The sequence below is a fragment of the Panicum virgatum genome, chromosome 9N (genome assembly GCF_016808335.1).
Source record: "Panicum virgatum strain AP13 chromosome 9N, P.virgatum_v5, whole genome shotgun sequence".
Lineage (NCBI taxonomy): Eukaryota > Viridiplantae > Streptophyta > Magnoliopsida > Poales > Poaceae > Panicum > Panicum virgatum.
In genome coordinates this window covers 9,110,283-9,134,606 of record NC_053153.1, presented here as the reverse complement: position 1 = coordinate 9,134,606, position 24,324 = coordinate 9,110,283, and the positions used below count along the sequence as shown (strand labels likewise).

Sequence of the window (24,324 nt, the reverse complement as noted above, 5' to 3'; positions counted from 1 at the left end):
ATTGCCAAAGGCATGCACCATACAGCAAATTTCCACCAGACGAAGTGCACTTATTGCCTCCGGTGTGGCCCCTCGCTCGATGGGGCATCGACATTGTAGGGCCTTTTCCCAGGGTGTCAGGAAACTACAAATATGCTGCAGTCGCAGTAGAATATTTCTCGAAGTGGGTCGAAGCCAAGGCTCTCAGAGATATCACAGCTGGAGCCTTGCAGAAGTTCTTCTGGCAAAACATTATGGGCCGCTTCGGCGTACCAAAAGAAGTCACCGTAGACAACAGCAAGCAATTTGATTGCACCACATTTAGAGACTTCACCACACAGCTTGGGACGAAGCTATGTTTCGCTTCGGTCTATCACCCGCAATTGAACGATGCGGTGGAAAGGGCCAACGACATCATCTTCGCAGGCATAAAGAAGAATATCACCGAGTTGCCGAAGGGGAAGTGGATAGATGAGTTATCAAGGGTAATTTGGTCACACAATACGACAGAGTCAAAGACAACGAAGTTTACTCCGTTCAAGCTCTTGTACGGCGAAGAAGCTGTCACGCCCGAAGAAATCAAGCTCAAATCTTGGAGGACGTCCGAAGGGACGGACAATATAGAGGAAGACATAAAGCCTTCAATCGACACAATCGGGCAGCAAAGATGCAAGCAGCAATCAACCTCGGCAAATACCAAGAAGAAACTCGAAGATGGAAGAACAAGAAGGTGAAGCCCAGGGAGATTTAAGAAGGGGATCTTTTGCTTCGCAGAATCCCGAAGGCCAAACAGAACGGGAAGATGCATAGCAAGTGGGATGGACCATTCATTGTCGCCTCCATGGTGAGACCAGAAACCTGCAGACTTCGCACACTGGAAGGTGTCGAAGACCCATACTCATGGAACAAAGATATGCTGCAAAAGTACTATGTGTAGGAACAATGTAAGAGCCCGCGGAGAAAAATAACAGAAGGGGCTCAACAGTTTAGTATTTATTTCCGCAATTTTTTTATTTTATTTTTTGTTTGCGAGAAATTCGCACAATGTATCGAAGGGACTGTACTCTTTTCCTCACGGGGGAAGCCTTCGCACGTTCACTCTGGACGTCGGAGGTGTGAGGTTTTTAACGAGGCGGAACCCTGTGTAACCCCTTGTGAAATATAAGCAAGGTCCCCCGAAAAGAAAATCCTCTCAGGAACAGGAATATGGTGAAGGCACCGAAACATCTATCCCTCTTCGCCAAGCGAAGAGGGGAGTCATCGGCGCATAAAACAAGCGATGATGCTTGAAAGAAGTAAGCACGGGACGCGATGAGGCAGAAAAGTCCTTGCGAGCGAAGAGCCCAAGGCAGAAATTCGAAGACATAAAAGTCCTAATGAGCGAAAAGGCTAAGGCAGAAAAGTCCTTGCGAGCGAAGAGCCCAAGGCAGAAATTCGAAGACATAAAAGTCCTTATGAGCGAAAAGCCTAAGGCAGAAAAGTCCTTGCGAGTGAAGAGCCCAAGGCAGAAATTCGAAGACATGAAAGTCCTTATGAGCGAAAAGCCTAAGGCAGAAAAGTTCTTGCGAGAGAAGAGCCCAAGGCAGAAGTTCGAAGACAATAAATCTTCATGAGCGAAGATCCCAGGGCAGGAAAGTCGATGAGCAAAGAACCAAAGTCGAAATCTCACGCGTGAAAATTCATCGCCCCCCGCAAGCCGAGCAAAGGGGGGTGGCGCTTCACAAAACGTACATACGCTCGATTGCGGCGTCGATGACTTTCATCCTCTCGCCCGTGCAAAAGGGGGGGTGGTGCTTCGCAAAATACAAATTTGCACAGTCGAAGGATAAAACTAGGAAGCATAAATATATTCATCTGTATATAAAAAGAACAGTTCGCGCTACAAGAAAAATTACACTTCGCAATAATAGCGAAGAAAACACACGTGTACACTTCGCACAAAAGCGAAGAAAGGTACAAATTTCTTCCCTTCGCGCTAAGTCGAAGACTCCACGAAAACTAAATCATGAAGTTACATCTGAAATTTCTTCGTCGAAGATAAGGTGGTCCAAGTCAGATATGACTTCGCGGACCGCAACATCTATTATTTCTTCGGCTGTCCGGCGAAGAAATGCTTCAAATTCAACCCCTGCAAGCGAGGGCACCCCATCGTTAAGATGAGCCTTCGTCAAAAATCCCTTGGCGACGATACATGAATTCATGCGGAGCAACCATGTCTTCAACAGGCTCCGGCTTCGGCCCCAGAAGGCCCATGGGCGTTTTATAAGGCCTATCGGTGTCCAAAAGACGTTTTATTTCACGGCGAAGCCGGCGCTCAAACAGAACTTTTGCGTGTTCTTCGGAATTGCGCTGGAATTCTGTGAAGAAACATTTTGTATCGGCATTCCGATAGTCATATACGCGTTCTCGGTCAGACCAAAACTCATCAAATGAAAGCCAGGGGCGACGGGCATGGAACTTCTCCCAAGTTAAACCAGAAACATAAAATTTCCCGCGGTTCAAGCGCCAAGGAATAATACCTTTGATGATCCATGCAGGGGCCAACGCAGGGTCCTGCGCAGACATCGAAGGCGTTAGATACAGTGATACTTCTGTTTTCAGTACTACACTATTACAAAAATCACTCGGCCTTCAGTCATCACACCACGCTGATCTTCGGCGCATCATCCGCTTGCCCCCCGCCATCTTCGCCCTCGCCATGGCCAGGGGCTCCGTCTTCACCGCCACCGGGAGCGCCGCTGCGCAAGTTGTCGGCTTCAGCCTCGCCAAGGAAGCCTCGAGCGAAGATTTCTGCCTTCTCTTGAATCTAAGAGAAATCAAGCATGTCGATAAGCGAAGACGGTAACAAAAAGTGAACCTTGAGAAACGCGAAGTGGTACCTGATCTTTCATGCGCTCCGGCTCAACATCGACAAGTAGCCGCCCCTTTTCATGGAAGTACTTCGCGAAGTTCTTGGCGATATTCTTTAGCAGGGCAGAAAGGGCTTCGGGGTGCAAGGAGTCCAGCGAAGGCCATTCAAAACACGAGTCCCGAAGAAGTCGCAGCTGAGCCTTCACGATGCCCGTCGAAGAGGCACTGCTCTCCGTTTGAAGCAAACGGCAGACGGCAGCACTAAGAGTACGTGCCGCAACCGTAGCGGACAGCTCGCATTTGAAGTCCGAGCCAGATCTGGCCATCGCCAAGGAGGCACGGATCCAGCGGAAGAGCTCCGCCACTTCGACGTTCTCCTCTTGTGATATCTCCGGAGGGTCAATAGCGAACTTCGCGAGCAGCCCGTAAATGTCAGTTTGCACCAAATCTGCGAAGGAGCTGATAGCGGTGCGCCATCGCTGAACAACATCTTTCCCACGAGCACGTTGAGCTTCGGCAACCCTCCGGGCCTCTTCGGCTTCAGCTTTAGCTTTTTCAGCATTTTCCTTGGCCTTCTCTGCAGCAAGTGCGCCCCGGCGAGCAGCCTCGGCTGTCTCGGCATGGTTCTTTGCATCAGCACGTGTAGCAACGAGTGCCTCCTCGAGAGCAGTTTTTTACTTTTCCAGGGCTACCACACGTTCCTCCATTCTCGCCAACTACGAAGTTCGTTCGTTGTCAATCCTGAGTTGACGAGAGGCGCAGCGCAAAGCGACGAAGGCCTTTAAGGAGAGGTCTTCGACGTCTTGAAGAATTTGGCTCACTCTGGTGGACATCAGGCGCTTCTCCATAAGGGGAAAGCTGAAGGAGGAGCTGGCTTCGGCGAGGAATCTCCTCTCCCGATTGCTGCTCGAAAACCGAAGACTGCCGACGATGTTGTCCCCGATCAGCTTCGCCTCCGGCATCCCGAGAGCGGCAGCCACCTCAACAGGGTCGGAGGTGCTTACGTGGTAGCCGCTGCTCTCTGTCGAGGTGAACGTCGCGGCCCTTCAACTGGAAGACCCGGCGGCAGGAACCCGGCCGTCCTCGCCGACAGCGACGGTCGGGGCCGTCTCGGGGGCAGTGGCATGTCCCTGAGGACCAGGACCGGACCCCTCCACGTCCTCGCCACTTGACGACGACGACGAATCCGAAGACGTCGATGATGAATTCGGAGACGAAGGGGCTGCGGCTGAGTTTTTAGCATGGGGCTCCGTGGTCGCCAGGACAGATTGGATCTCCTGGACGAGTTCGTCATCGCTGTCTGGCTCCATGGCGATGTACTCTAAAGCTAGTGAGGGTTTCGGCGGTGGAGCGACGGCTGCGATAGGACGAGCGGCAATGGGAGGTGAAGAAGCGGTGACAGGATTTCCGTTTCCCCCATTATCTTCGGACTCCCCAGCGCTGCGAAGGGGCGAGGAAGTCAGGAACTCTTGAAGCTTCGAGCGTTTCGCTCCGCCAGGGCCAGAGCCCCCCTTTTTCCGTTTTTTTCTTCTCAAGTGTGGCAGTGACGCCACCGGTGTCTCCAGCTTTCCCCCCTGCTTTCTGAACAGCGAGAAGAGTTTCGGCAGCACGCTGAGGGGCTTTGATGCCGAAGAAGAAAAACACCCGATTGCCTCGCGCGCCGGCAAGTTTGGACAGAAGCAAGTCATATTCATTGCCGGACACTGGTCCAAGCATCTCGTCAGCGCGGGTCTCCACCTCTGCTACATCTATTTCTGAAAACAAAGACAAAAGTTCTTATTGTCCTCGCAAAAAAAAAACTTATGTTCTTTTCGAAGTCCGAAGACTTCGCTAAAGTTGGGCATCGGAAACCCATAAACTTCCCTCTCTGAAGGAGCCCAGGAGGAAATGGTCCAACCCTCTCTGAGGGGGAAGCACCCGCATGCGACGAACTCTTCTGTTATGTCACGCATGCTGAGCACTTTCGACACCTCACGAAGGACGGTCATGAAGGCTTCGTTCGCAGGGATGCGAGCCACGTCCACCTTCGGGGTGTCGCCCAAATTTCCAAGCTTCTGAACAACCAAAGGGTGGCGCTTCGTCTCCGGGTCGAGGGGTACCTTGTGGTAAAACCAGAACGAAGACCAGTCCCCCGGCCACTTATTCTTCGACGCCCCGACAGGGCTGGGAGCAGTATGTTGAAAGGCGAAGGTGTAGCACCCGTACTGGGGCTCCATCTCCGTTGAGATACCATCAGAGCCATGAACGGATATGCTCTTCGGCTGGTAGTGCACCCGCATCACCCGAGCGAAGTTCTCTGGGGTCGGGGCGAGGTGGCAGGTCTTCGACAACCACATGAAAAGGTTGACGCGGGAGAAAGAGTTCGGGGTCATGTGGTGTAGGAAAACGCCGTACCAGGCGAAGATGTCAACGACAGCGGGATCGAGGGGGAAGCGAAGCCCAGCGGGAAAGAAGTCCTTGAAGACGACCACTTCGTCTTCTCTTGGCTTCGCATAGGTGTCTGTCTCCGGTGGAACACGTCCAAGGACAGGAGTCACTACCCCTTGTTTCTCCATTTCTCCAAGCATCGCCAGAGTCATCTTCGTCGGACCGAAGAAGGTGGTAGGCAGGAACTTGCTCTTCTTCGGAGCCATCGCAGGACCAAGCGAGTTCGCCGTGGCGCAAACGATGGGAGAGGAGCTAAAACTGAGACGAGGAGGCACAAAAGCAGAGTGAAGCAAGAGAGTTCGGCGCCAGAAAGCAAAGAAAGCGTACCATCCCCCGCCCGAGCACCCCCACTTATATAGGAGGGGGGATGTGAAAAATCTGTTTTACCCCTCCAGAATTTTCGCGAAGGGATTGCGCGGGGAAGGGCAATGTCGGAATTTCGCACCGGAAGCCTCGTGCGACGCGTCAAAGAAAAAAAGTCTAATTAATTTTGATTAACTCTTTAATGCATTTACTAATACATCTCGATGTCTGGTCCGTTGCTTAGCAGGTGAACTGAAAAGACTCAGGCCTCGACGGACCGCGAAGCGATCGGTCGAGGCCCGAAGGATGACGCTTCGGGAGAAGAAGTCGAAGTCATTGCCCCTCCAAGGATGGGCAACTACTCCGAGGGGCTACTGTTGGGGACGCCACCTTTGGCCATCGACCGAAGGTCCGCGCGCAATTTGAATACAACGACAAGGTCTCCTCCCGGCTCGGCAAGCCAAGCAGTCAAAGGGCTTCAAGCTTCGGGCAAAGACCGAGGCGGCTACGGCGAAAACTGATTCGCCACAGGCGAAGACGAAGAGAAGCGAAGAGTGACGAAGACCGAGGCGCCTACGGCGAAGACCGGTTCGCCACAGGCGAAGACGAAGAGAAGCGAAGAGTGATGAAGACCGAGGCGCCTACGGCGAAGACCAGTTCGCCACAGGCGAAGACGAAGAGAAGCGAAGAGAGGCGAAGACCAGGGCGCCTAGGGCGAAGACCAGGGCGCCAACTGCGAAGTCGAAGACCAGAAGGGAAGGCGTCGGAGAGTAAGCGCTTCGAAAGCCGCGAAGGGAATCTTGTAATGGGCCCAATGGGCAAAAGAGGCTCGGATGTAATTTACCAAATGATGTAAAAATACAATTGTACCCCGGGAATATTCCGGGAATATAGTTGTTAGGGGGCATTACGGTGTAATAATGGAGGGTGGTAGGTGAACCGTCACCTATAAATACCCGACCCCTGTACATTGATGGGACACATTGAATACAGAGAGAGAATCTAATTTATTGTGCGAAGCCTCATTTCTGGCTTGGAGTTGTTCACTTCGACTGGTGCGCTCTTTCTTCACTGTTGTAGTATTCGTCCGTTCCGGAAGCACTCTCCACCAACAGTGCAAAGGTGGGCGCATGGCTTCACATGCAGCCGACCAGTGTGCTGGATTATTTAGCCCTACTCTAAGAAGATGATCCAGAGATGGTTTGTGTTTGTATGCACTTATTTAATTATACGCAATGGTAGGTTGATCACGTTTGGAAGATTAAGAAACGTTTGAATGGTTTTAATTTATCAATTTATATCTTAATAACTCATAGTTGTCTTAATGTTCTTTAATTCTCACTAATAAATATTACTTTATAGTATACATTAATCAATGTTAAATACCATAATTAGTGTAATCACCATAAGGAGGAACAAAGTGAATTGGGCTACCTTACGAGTCTAATCCTGATAAGCAAATATGTTCAGCATATCCAATTTGTCCATGTTCAGCAACTCCAATTTGTCCATCCAATCATTCAAATAGGCAAAACTCAGAAGAATATGCATTAGCGTAGCGTGGTTTGAGCTCATACACCAACCAATCACTCTCTATGTAGTGACACTATCATACTTACATTGTCAATGCATCATTTAGTCAAATATCTTTTTATTTAAACTAAAGTTGGCTGAGTTACCGTGCTAAACTTTATTTTTTATGTCTCATGCTTCTCGAGTACACCATAAAAATCACACATATACTATACTGTTTCTTTTATAATTTGAAACTTATCTAGTATAGAATGTAAACTATTAGATATATCAGACCAACATTTGAGATGGCCTGATGTGATTATAACATAAAACTAAACCGTTGGGTTTGGGTTGATCTCAGACATGTCACCGTAGTCATGTATTTAACTTTTATCTTTTGGGCAACGTATGCTATGCAAACCATCTTTGTATCTAAACTATAGAAACTCTAATTTGGACCATCGAATCAACATTTAAGGGGCATGTGGATGATATAATTTTATAATCTGGACCCGCCTTTGGATTGAGTAATCACACTTTTGCAAATCCTCCTCCCACGCTCTTGCGCCCCTCCCCTTGGATGTTGATTCGATGACCCAGATTGGAGTTTCCATAGTTTGTATACGAAGTTGGTTTGCATAGCATACGTTGTCTTTCTTTTGAAGGTTGTATTCTAAATAATTTTGAAATTCCAATTTGATGACTCGGCAGCTTTTAAAAAACAAACAGATAGCAAACTCGACGAGATTCAAAAAGATTACGAGTAGATTTTTTTCAGTAGAATATGTCACGCTCCCCGGGCCCCAGCGTTTACAGGTTGACCAACCAGGTCGAACATGCGCACTACCGGAATCAACGATCCAGGGCAAATCTTCAGAAATCCCCCATCTCACGCGATCTCCAAGAACCCGGTCCACTCGTCCACCCGCTACCGCGAGTCCATGTCGCTCGACAGATCCTTCACGGCTCTTGTACACCGGGTCCAGCGGTCCGACCGGCTGCATCTCCTCTGTTGCTAGTAGGTGAGCACACCCGTGAAGCTACACGTCCCCCGAGGCGCTCCTCACTCACGGACTCACCCCACCACCACCACCACCAGCGCCGCCCGCTTCGCCAGTTCGCAGTTCGCACAACCCCAACCACCACCGGCCCGCCAGGCCCCAGATCTGGTGCGTGCCGCTCCTCGATTTGGCGCGCGCGATCCGGCCTCGTGCCGGAGATATGCCAGGATCGAGCTCAAATCTGGGAGAGTCCACCGAGCCGGGATCCTAGTCGCGAATCGCGGGCGCAGCGATGCAGGCGCGGGTGGCGTCCATGGAGGACGTGAAGGAGGCGCGGCAGGCGGCCGCGGCGGCGGGGCAGGGGAGGGTGCTGCCCACGGGGATGCTCAAGGTTTTCCTGGGCTTCCTGCTGCTGGGCGTGGGGCTGTCCGCCGCCGCCATGTACATGGCGCGGCACGCCGTGGCGGCGGCCGCGCCCGCGCTTTTCCGGCCGTGCCTGGGGTCCTCCGCCGCGGAGGAGGAGCCCGAGGGGCTGGAGCGGTGGACGCGGCCCCCGGCGCGCGTGGAGCACGCGATGACGGACGAGGAGCTGCTCTGGCGCGCGTCGTTCGCGCCGCGGGTGCGCGGGTACCCGTTCCGCCGCGTGCCCAAGGTGGCCTTCATGTTTCTCACGCGAGGCCCGTTGCCGCTGGCGCCGCTCTGGGAGCGCTTCTTCCGTGGCCACGAGGGGCGCTACTCCATTTACGTGCACGCCTTGCCATCCTACCACGCCAATTTCACCTCCGAATCCGTCTTCTACCGTCGCCAAATCCCCAGTAAGGTTAACCCTACTTCACTTGTCCGTCATCAGTAGTAGGCCGCTTCGATTACTTGTCCTGAACTAGATTGACTGACAGCAAAAACAAATGCCCTCTAATGCCATGTTTGTACATGGATCTGTACTGTAAACTCAACGATTATGCACATGATCTGGCAGGTTGATTACTGAGAACCTACATTCCTGTACTGTAATGTTCTTAATGATAGTACTGTGATGTACTTAAGTGTACTTAAGAATACTGTGGAGAGCATTTAAAAAAAAAAGAATACTGTGGAGAGGATGCAACTTAATCCTTTTGTGCTTACCATGCCCTCGGACAATGCAAATTTTGGGTACTTGGTTTGATGATTCAAACAGATGTTCTGAAACAGATGTTCTGGCCACAAAGTTGAATTTTTGTGCTATCTCTCTGCAAGTATAATTTCTAATTACCTCCACTAATACGGTGATGTGAATCTGATTAGCGGCACTGCCAATCAGATTGCCTGACCTAGTTCAAAGGCAGCCCCTTTCAGCTGAGTATGTATCTACTCAAACAGAATAGTTCATAGATTGGATTGCTGTTTTCTGTCATCACTGCACATATGCTTTTAAAGTTGAAATTAATCAAAGGAAGATGGGCACCAACTAATTATAGAACACTGACGAATACCATCATGAAGGCTGTGTGTTTTTTTGGTTCTTCGGAAGACCATTTGTGACATTTGTATTTGGTCATAGAGGCCTTGTTCTTAGTTTTTCCAGTCTGTGAAAACCACTACCTGTAGATATTTCTTGCGTACCTCAGCTACTAACAGATTCCTATTCTAGCACTGTGATGGTATATGATGTAAACCATCCAAACCAACTTATACATCACAGTCATGTGTAGTATCATTTGATCAATTGGATTATTAATTTCTTATGCTTCCATTGTATTTAGATCCCCTGACTTATTTGCTTGATTTGTGTACTGATCACAGGTTGCAGAATGGGGTCAGATGACCATGTGTGATGCTGAGAGATGTCTACTTGCCAACGCTTTGCTGGATTTATCAAATGAGTGGTTTGTGCTAGTGTCTGAGTCCTGCATTCCTATATTTGATTTCAACACAACATACGAATACTTCCAGAATTCAAACCGAAGCTTCCTCATGGCGTTTGATGACCCTGGACCATATGGACGGGGCAGATACAACTGGAACATGACCCCTGAGGTTGAACTTGACCAGTGGCGCAAAGGCTCTCAATGGTTTGAAGTAGACAGAGAACTTGCTATTGCAATAGTCAAAGATACGGTCTATTACCCAAAATTCAAGGAGTTCTGCAGGCCCCACTGTTACGTTGATGAACACTATTTCCCTACTATGCTGACGATTGAAGCTCCGGATAGCCTGGCAAACAGAAGTGTTACTTGGGTGGATTGGTCGAGAGGTGGTGCCCATCCAGCCACGTTTGGCAGGGGCGATATCACGGAGGAATTCTTGAGGAGAGTCCGAGAGGGGCGGTCCTGTCTATACAATAATCAGAACTCAACGATGTGTTTCTTGTTTGCACGAAAGTTTTCTCCAAGCGCGCTGGAGCCATTGTTAGAGCTTGCGCCCACTGTGCTCGGTTTTGGTTGATAACTTGATGTATGCTTGAAGAGGTGGTGCATGTAATTTTGGTATTAGATCAGTGTAGGATTACATCATGGAGCCGCGGGCTTAGATTGATGGATATAACACGCACTGTGCCTGCCCTCCACTGATTATTATACACAAACCTGTATTGTTCTGTACAGTAAACTGACAATGGATCAGAAGGGCTTTCTCTCTCTCTCAAGGATTGTTATTACTTCCCTGCATTTTCTTGGTTTACTGGAAGATAATGTACTATGAATTTTTTGGAGAAAAATACTTAATGGAATGATGTAGGGCAGTGGGAGTGAACCTGGCCCAAAATCGAAGCTGGAGCGAGGATGCTGTTTCTGTTTGTTGCCATCACGAAAAAACTGTGACCTCTTCATTGTTCTCTGAGGACTACATATCCTGGTACCCAGTTAGCAAATTAATAGCAAAGTGTGCAATGGCTTAGTCGCAACGGAACTGTTGTATCCAATCAGAAAGGCCGATCGCTTCTTCATCCTTTCATCAGTCAGGGGCGAAGGTTTTGACAAATAGACGTGCGAGTTGTGACTTCGCCCAGCAGTAGTGTACTCGTGTGCGAGTCATGCGCACTTGTGTGTGGAATATTTTTGTAACATCATGAAAATAACTTATTCTAGTATGCATTCCAGGAGACATTATTTAAATTATGTTTATTATAGTATGCAAATTCCAGGGACATTATTTATATTTTGTTTGATCTCGTCGATAAAACTAATATGCTAGTCAACCAACTCGAGCTAGAATTCATAGCTCTGACACAACTTGAGATCTAGGGAATACTTTACCTTTATCTGCCACTTATTTTTTCATATAGAGTATTAGTAGTACCTCCGTTCCAAGACTATAGCTATTTTTAAATTTATTCCATGTCAAATCCTTCCAACTTTGACCATTAGATCGTATAACAGCTATAAAGATTGACAAGATAAAAGTGATATCAATTTATTCATAATGAAACCAACTATCACAACATGTAATATTTTTTATTTAAAAGTAATTATTTTTGAGAATATTATTGATCAAAGATGAAAATGTTTAACTTTGACAAACTCAAAAAAATTGTTATATTTTGGTACTTACCTTTGGTGACTGATCCATGTGTGTTTAGTGCTGGGATTTGGGCCGTGTCATAGAAAATAAAATTAGTATGATGGCGACTAAGATGTAAATGGGTATCCAATAGTATTTTTTGGATCAGCTAATTAATTACAGTGGCATGCCACTCTAGCTTATTTCTCCTCCTAATTTCGTTATGTAAATTTTCATTTTAGTTTATTTATTATTTTTTAGGTCACCCAGTCACCTAAATATATGTAACTTGTATCCCTAGATGGTGTTACATGAAAAATGGATAAACCGAGTTATGAATCAATGACAAATGACGTGAACTTAGCGTAGCTCAGCATAGTAAGTGCTATGAATCAATGATAAATGACGTGTAGACGACATGTCCATTGATAGCAAGGTGTCAGTGATGGCTTCGTTAATCTCAAGAATTTGCTAGCTTAGTCTCCGAGAGATCATAAGAGTAGCCGTGCGTTTGTCAACGTCGCGTCCGTACCTTATTTCGAGAAAAAAACAATGACAAATGACACACCTTCGGCCACGAAGAGCTCCACGATGCCGGTCCACACACAGCCGAACCCCCGACGCCTGCCCACTGATGGCTTTCGTAAACCGGGTCCATCTGGCTGCACCATCTCCGTTGACCAGAGCATGCCGGCAAAGCCCCGAGGCGCCACACGCTCGAATCCCACCACCACCCGCTTCGGAGTTCACGCCACCCCAACCGCGCCGCCGCGACTCCCCGGAAGCCAGAAGGCCAGAGCCCGAGCGCGTGCCATCCGTGATGCGGTGCGCCTTTGATCCGCATCGTGCGGAGACATGCAACGCTCGCGCTCAAACACGGGGTGGGGATCGAGTCCATTCCACGCCGTGGAGAGAAATCCCAGCCGGGCCGCACCGCGATGCAGGCGCGGGTGGTGGAATCCATGGAGGACGCGAAGCAGGCCGTCCCGCCGGAGCCGCGCAGGGTCCTCCCGGCGGCGGGGATGCTCAAGCTGTCCCTGGGGTTCCTGCTGCTCGGCGTCGGGGTGGGGCTGCCCGCGATCGGCCTGTTCCTGGCGCGTCACTCCGAGGCGGTGGCGGCCGCCGCGCCCGCCCTGTTCCGGCCGTGCGTAGGGGCGCCGGAGGAGGAGGAGGCGCTGGAGCGGTGGATCCGGCCCCCCGCCCGCGCGCGCCACGCCATGGCGGACGAGGAGCTGCTCTGGCTCGCGTCGTTCGCGCCGCGGGCGCGCGGCCGGAGCGGCGGGTACCCGTTCCGGCGCGTGCCCAAGGTGGCCTTCATGTTCCTAGCGCACGGCCCGCTGCCGCTGGCGCCGCTCTGGGAGCGCTTCTTCCGGGCGAACGAGGGCCGCTACTCCATCTACGTCCACACGATGCCTTTGTACCGCGCCAACTTTACCTCCGACTCCGTCTTCTACCGCCGCCAAATCCCCAGCAAGGTTAGCTCGTCGCCTCCCGGCCCTCTGGCTTCTGGCTTTACGGAAACAAACTCCAATCGATCGCCAGGATTGCCCATTGAGATAGAGTACTTCGCAGTTAAACGACTTTGAACGTGATCTGACAAGATGGTCACTAAATATATACCTATTTAGTCTGTCACTTTAAAAGATGGATTAAAGGACCATTTCTAATTAGGACAGTAATTATATACTGAACATTTAGGGGGGTGGTTAGTAATGTACCAGCCAATCGTTGTGATTTCAACCTCATTACGAACTGGAAGAACATAACTAAATGTTTTTCCAAGAAAATCGACCATTTCTGTGATGCAGGGGTGTCAAATTAAGAACTAGAAGAACATAACTAGATTAATAACTTTGTTAAAAATTCTGTCTATTATGTTTCTTGCAGACCTCATACTTTTTCACTTACTAGTCGATTCACTGGTTGTTATTGTACTACTTGGATGTTACAACATATATTTATCTGAAAATTGTACTACTTTGATGTGTTACAATATGCAAATCATATGAATGTTGAACGAGCACATCTCTCATTGTTGCAAGTACAGCTATTTGATCAACTGCAGAGGTCATTTCTGTCTCTTTTCTCTTGTATTGAGATTCCCTGCTGGCATACTTGTTTGAAATAATTTTCAGTTGTTCACTGACTGCAGAATGTGGAATGGGGTCAGATGACTATGTGTGACGCTGAGAGACGTCTGCTTGCCAATGCATTGCTGGATATATCCAACGAATGGTTTGTGCTAGTGTCCGAGTCATGCATTCCTCTATTTGATTTCAACACAACTTACCAATACTTCCAGAATTCAAGCCAAAGCTTTGTCATGTCGATTGATGATCCCGGAAGAGATGGACGGGGCCGGTACAATTTAAACATGGCCCCCGAGGTCGAGCTTGAACAATGGCGCAAGGGCTGGCAGTGGTTTCAGGTCGACAGAGAGCTTGCCGTTGCGATAGTCGGGGACACGGTCTATTATCCCAAGTTCAAGGAGTTCTGCAGGCCTGGGTGTTATGCTGACGAGCACTACATCCAAACGATGCTCACCATTGAGGCTACTCATCGCCTTGCCAACAGGACGGTTACCTGGGTGGATTGGTCAAGAGGCGGTCCAAACGCAGCGCATCCAGCCACGTTTGGTAGAGGTGATATCACGGAGGAGTTCTTGAGGGGGATTCGAGAGGGAGGGGCTTGTATGTACAATGACCGGAACTCGACGATGTGCTTCTTGTTCGCTCGGAAGTTTGCTCCAAGCGCGTTGGAGCCATTGTTAGAATTAGCACCCACAGTGCTCGGTTTTGGTTAATATAGTTTTTATATATGTTGTAATCAGTGCCTCCTGTAATTCTCTATTAGGTCACTGTGGATTACTACATTGTTGGAGATACGTCGGTGGACGAATTCACGAAATCATGAACGCTGGCCAATTCCACTTGATTGTTTTACACAGTTTTTTTATTTGTACGGTGAACCGATAATGGATCAGAAGAGAACTTTTGTCTAGGATTATTATGATCCTGTACTTTCTTGGTTCATTGGAAGGTTATAAAGCAAATTTTCGACAATTTGGCGTACTAATGCGATCGAACTGTGTTAGTCCGATGGAAATGAAGTTCAGTCTTGCAAGAGGTGGATTGTGCTCATGTGACTTAGTTCTTGTGCTCGTCACCAGCAGAAGAGGAGATCAAGGTGGAGTTCTAGTGGTTCGTGAGGTGTGGTTGAATAGCCGAATAGGCATTTTCTTAATGGAACAGGTATGATTAGTCAACCCGGCAAGCATCCACTCCTCCCAGGTCTAGGGCCAATCCTCAAACTGAAATCTACCTAAAACCTTGGCCCCCTCAGTGAAGCCGGTCCACGCACACCGTTCTCACACAGGCGAACCCAACCCCTTCGTGGCTTCCGTAGACTGGGTCGATGGAACTGGAGCACCTGGGGAGCAAACTGCCAAGCCGGTGAGCAGCCTGGGCCACCCCCATTCCGGCGTCGCGCCGGAGATAGGCACCCTCACGCTCGAATCTGGGAATCTGGGGGATCCCACGGTGTCCTCACTCCTCACGCCGGAAAACTCCTAGTCGGCTAGCCCCTGGCCGCGCTGCAGGCGCGGATGGCGTCCATGGAGGACAGCGTGAAGGAGGCGCGGCAGGGGCAGCACAGGCTGTTCCCGTGGGGGATGCTCAAGGTGTTCCTGCTGCTCGGAGTGGCGCTGTCCGTGGCCGGCATGCTCATGGCGCGGCACGGGCACGCGGTGGTGTCGGTCGCCTTGCGCCCGCGTTGTTCCGGCCGTGGCTGGGGTCGTCCCGCGCCGCCGCCGCCGCGACGGAGGGGCTGGAGCACTCGATGACGGACGAGGAGCTGCTCTGGCGAGCGTCGTTCGCCCCGGGGATACGGCGGTACCCGTTCCGGCGCGTGCCCAAGGTGGCCTTCATGTTCCTCACGCGCGGCCCGCTGCCGCTGGCGCCGCTCTGGGAACGCTTCTTCCGGGGCCACGAGGGGCGCTACTCCATCTACGTCCACGCGCTGCCGTCATACCGGGCCAACTTCACATCCGGATCCGTCTTCTATCGACGCCAAATCCCCAGTAAGGTCAGCTCGCCTCATTCTTAGCTTGTCCGCTCTAGACTGCTTCACAGCAAAAAGGATTGTACATTGAGCTGTACTGTGCTGCTTGCTCAATGTTTTTTCATGCTAAAATTCCGGTTGAGCGGTGATGTACTTAACTACTCAATGTGGTTTCTCTAAATGCCAAGTAGTATGTACGATGTGGTACTTAGTACACGTATGTAGTATTTACAGTGTGAGTAATGCACCCAGATTCCCATGGAGGGTTGTAATTTCATTATTGTTTTCTTACCATGCCCGGACATTGCAAATGTCGATTGCTTCTTCTGATGACGAGACAACCTGTTCCATTAGAACACTGTAATCTCTGCAGCCTCTGTGCTTTGCGTCTCTGGTTGCAATGCCTGGCAGCATTTCTTCTTCAGTTGCTCAGGTATCAGATGTGTTTGGGCTTGCCTTGGCATATCCCTCCTTGATGACCCCCTCCCCCCTCCCCCCTCATCTAGTAAGCATTACACTTGCACAACCAATTGCCAATGGAATTCTGGCCAAATATCCTGAGCTCAACCATCTGCCACATCTGGATAACCCGGAGACCACAAGTTCTTCTAGAATGAGAAACTAGTAAGTAGATGATGTTTCCATCCATTGTGCTGTAGTCCTAGACCTATATCTATGCCACCACCACTTCAGGCAACATGGTTCTGCCAATAAGATTGTAAGCTGGAGGTGGAGGGAGGACCTCTCTTTCAGCAGATCATTTGTGCCATGTGCCCTTTCTGGAGCTCTGCTAGTATGATTGTTGTGTATACACTGGGGCTTATTATTGAGAACTTAAAAATGTTGCTGGGTTGGACGATTCATTTGATAGAAGCTGATGACAACTGAAGTTCCTGATCCATCCTTTAATGAACCTGTTCCAATTTTACACAGGGTTAAGTTTGCTTCTGTGTATCTACAGGTACCATTGTTTACCTTCAATGAATATGTGGTCTGAATCTAATTCACATTGCTGCCTCTTCATATCACCATACTCACTATTGCTTTTTTTCTGAAACTATTACTAGATAGTCATTTCCTTCGTAGCACATAGTTACAATTTTCAAATGCTCCAAGAGTATGAACTGCAGGTTATGAAGTTGAAACTGATCAGAGTTCTATTTCCCATGTTGTACTTTCCCGGTGCGCCATGCTTGTGATGCAAAAACTGTGTTCTCTGTACAGGTTTCACCTCAGCCTTAATATTGAGTTCAGGTGATGTGGACTGATTATCGATACTAGAACAGCAGGATAGATCGGCTAACTCGCCCTTCCTCTGGAGGCTCTGAGCTGCTTCTTTGATCTATTTTCTGCTTGCCTAACCCTAGGACTCATAGCAGCCTTTTATAGACAAGGCGCCTAACAAACTTGACCCTTAAGTAATCTAATCTCTAGACTCACCCTAAACCCTAACCTATGGCGGCGCTACAGTACCGAGGTACTGTTCACGCGCAGTACTTGTGGGCCTAGGCCTGTGGCCGGCCCACTTGCCGTAACACTTCTCCACCCCTCGAAGACAGCTCGTCCTCGAGCTGGAGTTGACGAACTTGGCGCAGACAGGATGACTTCAGGCTGGAGCCAACGTTGCTGATGAGGAGCAGTTGAATGACGCCGGTGGGCATGCTCCTGAATGTGAGCTCGACGCGAAGGAGCAGATGGCCATGTGCAGCAGCGTCCCGCCGTAGACGCTGTTGCGGCCAAGCCTGTTGCCGAGCCAGCCGAAGAAGAATTGCCCGGCGAGCGCATTGCAGAACACGACGCCGTTCACAGTGTCGGCGGCGTTGGGCGGCTGCGTGCCGTGCTCGGGCCTGGCGAGGTCGGTGTAGTAGATGCAGCCGAGCATAAAGTGGTGGTGGTACCACTACGTCTTGGCGGCGTCGAGCGTGGCCAGCACCTGCAGCTGCTTGCTCGCCTACAAGGTCTCGATGTGCCGCGCCTGGTGTAGGGGCAGCCATGGCCGTTGATGGCCGACGGAAGACGGGGCACCTGGTGGGGACGGCGAAGCGTCTGTGGCCCAGGCGTGCTGAATGCCTGGGGAGGATGCCGACGCGGGCGACGAAGGGAGCAGGTGAGGTGCCAAAGCCAACAGCGAGGAGGCGCGCCCGCGGAAGCTGAAGACAGGGCCGCGCTCGCCGCAGTGGGCACGGCCGCAGGCGCTGGCGGGGACTAGGTCGCCGGGGCCATGGCAGGCGATGGAGACGCCAAAGCCAAGGCCGCTCGTGGCGCTGGAGAACCTCCGATGGGCGGCAGCAGATGGATGGACGGCCGTGGACGCCCGAAGGCGCGCGCGGACGCGTGGGCGGCCGTGTATGGGCGGAGGCACACGCGGACAGCGTGCGGGTCGCCAACGACGCGGACGGCGTGCAGGCGGCCGCGGACGAGGCGGACAGCCGCGGATGGGGGGCCGGCGGGCGGAGATGGATCCATCGCAATGGAGGACAGAAACCGCGACAGACGGCCCGAGGAGGAGCGCGGACGACACCTCGACAGGTGGAGCAGCCAGATCCGCGACGGGCGGAGACCCTACTGATGAGGATGCGCGCTGACGTGGAAAGCTTCGACTGACGGCGATGGGCTGGTGGCGACGGATCCAGGACGGGCAGGGGCTGCTGATCCCGTCCCACGAGCGGATCGACAGCGGCGGCTGGCGCAACTGGTGTCGCCGGGGCGGGCAACGGCGGAGGCATCACCGTCAGGGCCCTCAGTGGAGATGGGGCTGGCGCCGACGGCGTGGGTGCCACTTGTGCAGGCGGAGACGGCGCGGCTGGCGGCGGTCCAAGAGGCGAAGCCAGCGGCGCAGCTGATGTTGCTGATGTCGTGGCCGTCGATGGAGGAGATGTGGCGGTAGCCACCCCTGTTGTTGTGGCCGCAGTGTATGCTGGAGAAGATGCGCAGAAGGAGTCGATCTTGGCGAGGATCTCGGTGATGGTGGGAGATGAAGACGCCGGCAGCGACACCCCATTGAATTCAGCCGGCGGGGGTGCATATGTCGGAGCCGAAGCAAATCGTCGGCGGACCGCGCCAGTGAACTCCGGCCATGTAGGTACGCCGATGGTCCTCTCGATCTTGTCGAACCACCGTAGTGATGGGCCTGTCATCTTGAAAGAAACAGTCCGTACCTTCAGGAACTCCGGTGTCTCCCACGCGTCCAAGCACTGGTTGTGCAACCAGAGAAGTGGATCGGTACTGCCATCGAAGGTCGGAATGCGGATCTTGGGGACTGCGGTGGTTGTTTCCATGGCTTGTCGATGAGTAGATGCAATCTGAGGAGGGGCATACAGATGCAATCTGGGTGGGATTTTTGGCGGCGGCGGCGGCGGCGGAAGCAAATGTCACAGGATCAAAAGCTCTGAATACCAAGTTGATGTGGACTGATTATCGATACTAGAACAGCAGGATAGATCGGCTAACTCGCCCTTCCTCTGGAGGCTCTGAGCTGCTTCTTTGATCTATTTTCTGCTTGCCTAAGCCTAGGACTGATAGCAGCCTTTTATAGACAAGGCGCCTAACAAACTTGACCCTTAAGTAATCTAATCTCTAGACTCACCCTAAACCCTAACCTATGGCGGCGCTACAGTACCGCGGTACTGTTCACGCGCAGTACTTGTGGGCCTAGGCCTGTGGCCGGCCCACTTGCCGTAACATCAGGTGGGCGATCTCCACCCCCTGTTGCCACCTCAAAAAACAAAAAAGATTAAAGCAAGATGGAAAACCAACTTATGCTGAAACACTAACTACAATGATTAACTGAGTAGTGAGTAGCATTGAGAAATGAGAAGGTTGTGCTTTTGACTTTTGAGAAAACCCACCTTTTAATAAAATAAAATAAAAACTGGAAAACAGACCTTGATTACCTCTCTCTATAGACTTTTCTCATTTTTATCCTACTTGGAGATTGCGGGGACCATATGGGCCAACCTACTTCATGTATCTAATCGTGCATAATGCTATTTAATCAACTGGAGGAGTGATTTCTGTGGCTTCCCTGTCTGTATTCAGATACCCTGACACCTGCTTGATTTGTGTACTGATCACAGGTTGCAGAATGGGGTAAGATGACAATGTGCGATGCTGAGAGGCGTCTACTTGCCAACGCTTTGCTGGATATATCAAATGAATGGTTTGTGCTTGTGTCTGAGTCATGCATTCCTGTATTTGATTTCAACACGACATACCAATACTTCCTGAACTCAAGCCAAAGTTTTGTCATGGCGATTGATGATCCTGGACCATATGGACGGGGGCGATACAACTGGAACATGACCCCTGAGGTTGAACTTGACCAATGGCGCAAAGGCTCGCAATGGTTTGAAGTCAGCCGGGAACTTGCTATTGAAATTGTCAAGGACACGGTCTACCACCCAAAGTTCAAGGAATTCTGCAAGCCTAGCTGTTATGCTGATGAGCACTATATCCAGACAATGCTCTCGATTGAAGTTCCGCAGGCCCTGGCTAACAGGAGTGTTACTTGGGTAGATTGGTCCCGAATTTCTGCACATCCAGCAAGGTTTGGTAGGAGTGATATCACGGAGGAATTCTTGAGGGGAGTCCGAGCGGGACAGACTTGTCTGTACAATGATCAGAATACAACATTGTGCTTCTTATTTGCTCGGAAGTTTGCGCCAAGTGCATTGGAGCCATTGTTAGAGTTGGCACCCACTGTCCTCGGTTTTGGATGATGTATGTTTTAGAGACATGCTAGATATAATGCGACTTAAATCGCGCAATACCTAGATAGGGGTTAGGTTTAGCAAAGGATTTGGATGGGTTTTATCTGGACTATGGAATTTTAAATCCAAATGTTCAAAATAGATCACCATGTTTTAACTGGTGCCACCTGTAATTTTTATATTGGATCATTGTTGGATGATATCACATATATGAATGAAAACATGCTGAGTGGACTGTGGATATATGCTTTGTACAGTACACTGAAAGTTGATTTGAGAGCTTCTCTCTTGGATTTGTACCTTGTATTCTTTTCAATGTGAAATTGTGAGGATAAAATACTGAAGAACAAAAGCATGAGCTCTGGAGATGTCCCTATCTTTTTCCATCCAGATTCCAGAAAAACCTGTGGCCTTTCGTTCCTCAGGGCTTGCAAATATTCAGTATAGCAGCTTACTATAGCATCTAGCAACACTGTCCAATGGCTCGGCCCTAAGGGAGACTGATGGAGCCGATCAGAGGCCCGACCGCTTCAGCTTCATCCGTTCATTGGTCAGGGGCGAAGCATCTCCAACAAGCCGTCACCTTGGCTCAGAGGAATGGAATTAGCAGGAGGTGCCTTCTGACGCTGATGACATTCACTGCCGCCATACCAGACGGCAGAGAGAACTGGCCAGGTGCACACCATTGAGCTCAACAGAATAATGTCTCCAGCGGTGAATGCCATTACATCCTCAATAAACAACTATTATGTACATTGTTCGTGCCCTCTGGGGTTGCATCGTTCAAGTATGGAGGTATTATGGCTATGATATGGTACTGAGAAGTGAGCGTACTACTGTCAAGCTTGTTGTTTTCATGGTGGATCTGGCAGAGCAAAATGACACTGAGATTAACGAACTTGTACATGTTCTGATCATTAGATTCAACACCCCATTCTCAGGCAACTCTGTTCACGTAACTCACTGGACACCAACACAACTACAGACTCTGGTACATGGTCAGCCACAACAAAAAACCACTTTTACAACTCAGACCCATTGTAGATTGCGTATGAGCAACTGAGTTACAAGCCCAAGGGCAGTGTGAGACAGCAAGCATTTACATCATTTCAGTTTTAATATCTCTAATCAATACACCGATAGGTTATCTGTCGTTGCCCAGTCCACTAACAGCATTCGGTGACTCAACATTGATGCATTATATTCCCATTGACGCCAGCTGCTCAAGGCCATTCATGCATGCCACCGTTTCAGAATGTTGAGCATTCATCAGAGGTTCAGCTGCACCTGCCCCCACCACTACCACCTGTCCTATATAATCCCGAATGACAAACCGAGTTTAGATGAACAACAATTATTTCAAGCCAAAATTTCTCGTAGTACCTTTAGAAGTGCATGTACCTTTAGTGTCAAACATGCCAAGGTGCATGATTCACATCTCTGGATAATCTTCTATTCCTTGCTAAGAAATTATCCATAAGCAACATGTATTAGCTCGTATTCTTCAGTATTCAAAGTTATCCCTTTGCTGATGAGTGACAATCATATTTTATTTCCAGTCCAAGTTTAAGAAATTTCTAAGGAAAATATGTGGTAACAGTCTGTCTTTCTAAGGAAACAAAGCAGTTTTTAGTGTTTTTCAGGGCGTGCTACAGGCCCTCTAACCTTGTAGCTGTTTTGTATTTGGGGCTCTTCCCCCTTTTTTTCTTCTTCTTAATATATTGATGTGCAGTTCTCCTGCGCATTCGAGAGAAAAAAAATATGTGGTAACAGAGCCATATGGGAATCCGCATTTGAAGTTGCGGTGTAAATATTACATTCACGACGTGCAAAATTTACTTACCCAATTGGTAAGACCAATATTGCAGCAGCGTTTTGACCAAGCTTACAGAAAATAGTTGATACATCACGAAATATATATCAAATGTTTGTATTCTTCTCTATAAAGTTGGTCGAACTTGAGATGGTTTGACTTAACACAAACTAGAAACTAACTTAGTTGTTTTGGACAGAGAGAGTAAATTGGAATTCAGATCGGCAAACCTACAGAGGCAGGATGTTTCCCACGTCAAACTGTCATAAACTTCTAACCAGTGCCTATGGAAAAACCACAAGCTTTAATTAGAACATTGTGTATGCCCAACAAGGAAGCCGGCAAATCATCTATGGACCCATGACAGTAATTGGAGCTGGGCATATATTTATCTCCAGGAAAGAAAACATTCAGCAGTTCAACCTCACCATCCTCACCATACACTTCATCCTCAAAAAGGTAATATACATTCCCTTGCTTCACCCCAAGCTCCCAAGCAGAGTATGATGCTGTGAAATGTAGTCTACCCAAGAAGAATACCTGGTCATAGAGACCATCCACCCAAGACCATGCAAGCTTCGAGAAATCCATTTTGTACAGAGCAATATTGGAGAGAGAATCTTGAATCTGAACAACTAGGAAGAGCCTTCCACGGGACTCAACCAGATGAGGGAATGCAAATTCCCAACGGTAATGTGGGACAGGCAATCTCTCAAACTTTAGCGTGGAAAATGTTGGATTTGGAATGAACTCGAGAACACCAAGTTCTGATGACGACATCTCAAAATAGAACTTCCCCTCGACTGCAGCTATACTTCTTATTTGGAACCTTTCAGAATGGCCAAGAATCACCGTGACATGTCCATCATTCGATATTCTTGTTCTTTCCCCATTGCAGTTGCCTTTGAATATAAATTCAGATGAAGCTTCTCTATGAGAACTATGATGTGCACACTCTTCTTCACGTTGCTTTTTTGATGACATGATGAAAGGAAAGCGTGTTTTTTCAACAGTGATATTATACTCATGCCAGGTCCATTTCTTCCCTCCAACATAGCAAAACCAGATTTGAGGTTCATCAGCATCAACAACTAAAACCACACAGCCAGGAGAAGCGGGTTCAGATGAGAGCAAACACTTGCAGTTTTGGGGTAAGTTCTTTTCCAAGGATGGCAGTTCAACCTTCTCCAGATTTGCAGGATTCCATAGGTCAGCGCGGAATGAAATCATATCTAGTGTGAGTAGCCAGCGTTGAGGAGTTGCGCAACACCTAGTCTTTGGCATATGATATGTACTTCCGTCGATTGACAACTGCTTAAACATGCTTACAAAAACTTGAGACTCTTTTATTGTAGGGCCACAACAGATGGAAGCATGTACTTTCTTCATCAGTTTCTCCATTGCTCGATCCCGATTCAGCTGATGACTCAGAACAAATTGATTTTCACTAAAGCATATATTCATGCAATAGACGTTATACAAGATGGACATCGTGCATATCTTGTCACTCATCGAAGTTAACATCTCCATTACCATTACCAAGAAAGGTCCTTTCTGTTAAGATGACCCGTTCACCATAATTACTGTATTTAGAAGTGCATGCAAATTAGTAGAAAAGGATCTTCGACCTTTTCGTTTGCACTTGGAACACAGAGTGTCTATATACTGACAACTAGCCTCAGATTTGCAGCTAGCCTACTAGGTGCAAGCATGGATGCACGCAACTGGAAAGAAACAACGTCAAGGCTCACGAATTGGGCGAAAATACGGAAGAAAAAATTGGCTTACCACGGGAAATTAATGGATCGACGAAGATGAGAAGGAGCCCTGCGCCCCTGCCCGTTATGCGGTTCCGGCCCTTGTGGTCTCGGAAGATTGCTACGGAGAAGCGCGGCGGCGGCGGCGGGCGATGGAAGCAAATAATATAGGCAGCCGCCGTTGCCCTCGGTCTCGATCGAGACAGAATCGATCTCGGGGGAACAATTAGCAGGATTACGAATCGGCTTTTCCTTTATACATATAAAGTGGTTGAAATCCCAACCACACCCTAATAGGGCACGCACGAAGTCGCATGGTTTCAGCAGATGCGATCTCTGAAGACGAACCTAATCAAACCACATGTATTTTGATTTTGTTTGTGTAAAAGAAGAAGCATATTGCTCGAAGGTCTTTTTAAAAATAAATAAAAATT

The 24,324-nt window shown here is 49.2% G+C and overlaps 3 protein-coding genes and 1 pseudogene across 8 annotated transcripts; 3 read left to right on the top strand and 1 right to left on the bottom strand.

Moving 5' to 3' along the window:
- Nucleotides 1-8,125: 8,125 nt before the first annotated feature.
- Nucleotides 8,126-11,170, top strand: LOC120690805 (glycosyltransferase BC10-like). Its single transcript, XM_039973629.1, has 2 exons — nucleotides 8,126-8,895; nucleotides 9,858-11,170. The coding sequence occupies exons 1-2, from the start codon at nucleotides 8,368-8,370 to the stop codon at nucleotides 10,497-10,499; spliced, it is 1,170 nt and encodes a 389-aa protein (XP_039829563.1). The 5' UTR covers nucleotides 8,126-8,367; the 3' UTR covers nucleotides 10,500-11,170.
- A 1,016-nt stretch (nucleotides 11,171-12,186) lies between these two features.
- On the top strand, nucleotides 12,187-14,494 carry LOC120693273 (glycosyltransferase BC10-like). The gene is made up of 2 exons (XM_039976687.1): nucleotides 12,187-13,027; nucleotides 13,705-14,494. Exons 1-2 carry the CDS (start codon nucleotides 12,491-12,493, stop codon nucleotides 14,353-14,355), a joined length of 1,188 nt encoding a protein of 395 aa, XP_039832621.1. The 5' UTR covers nucleotides 12,187-12,490; the 3' UTR covers nucleotides 14,356-14,494.
- A 475-nt stretch (nucleotides 14,495-14,969) lies between these two features.
- Nucleotides 14,970-20,563, top strand: LOC120688307 (annotated as a pseudogene).
- A 647-nt stretch (nucleotides 20,564-21,210) lies between these two features.
- Nucleotides 21,211-24,315, bottom strand: LOC120688305. 6 transcript variants are annotated; one of them, XR_005681029.1, is made up of 4 exons: nucleotides 23,916-24,315; nucleotides 22,368-23,568; nucleotides 21,722-21,782; nucleotides 21,211-21,631 (listed from the first exon to the last, which is right to left on the bottom strand). XR_005681029.1 is itself a non-coding variant. In XM_039970568.1 (3 exons), the coding sequence occupies exon 2, from the start codon at nucleotides 23,532-23,534 to the stop codon at nucleotides 22,407-22,409; it is 1,128 nt and encodes a 375-aa protein (XP_039826502.1). In that variant the 5' UTR covers nucleotides 23,535-23,568; nucleotides 23,916-24,315; the 3' UTR covers nucleotides 21,211-21,782; nucleotides 22,368-22,406. The 6 variants fall into 6 exon arrangements, 2 of the variants coding, with proteins under 2 accessions (XP_039826502.1, XP_039826501.1); XR_005681030.1 differs by having other exon boundaries at nucleotides 21,211-21,626; XR_005681027.1 differs by having other exon boundaries at nucleotides 21,722-23,568; nucleotides 23,916-24,313.
- Nucleotides 24,316-24,324: the final 9 nt, after the last annotated feature.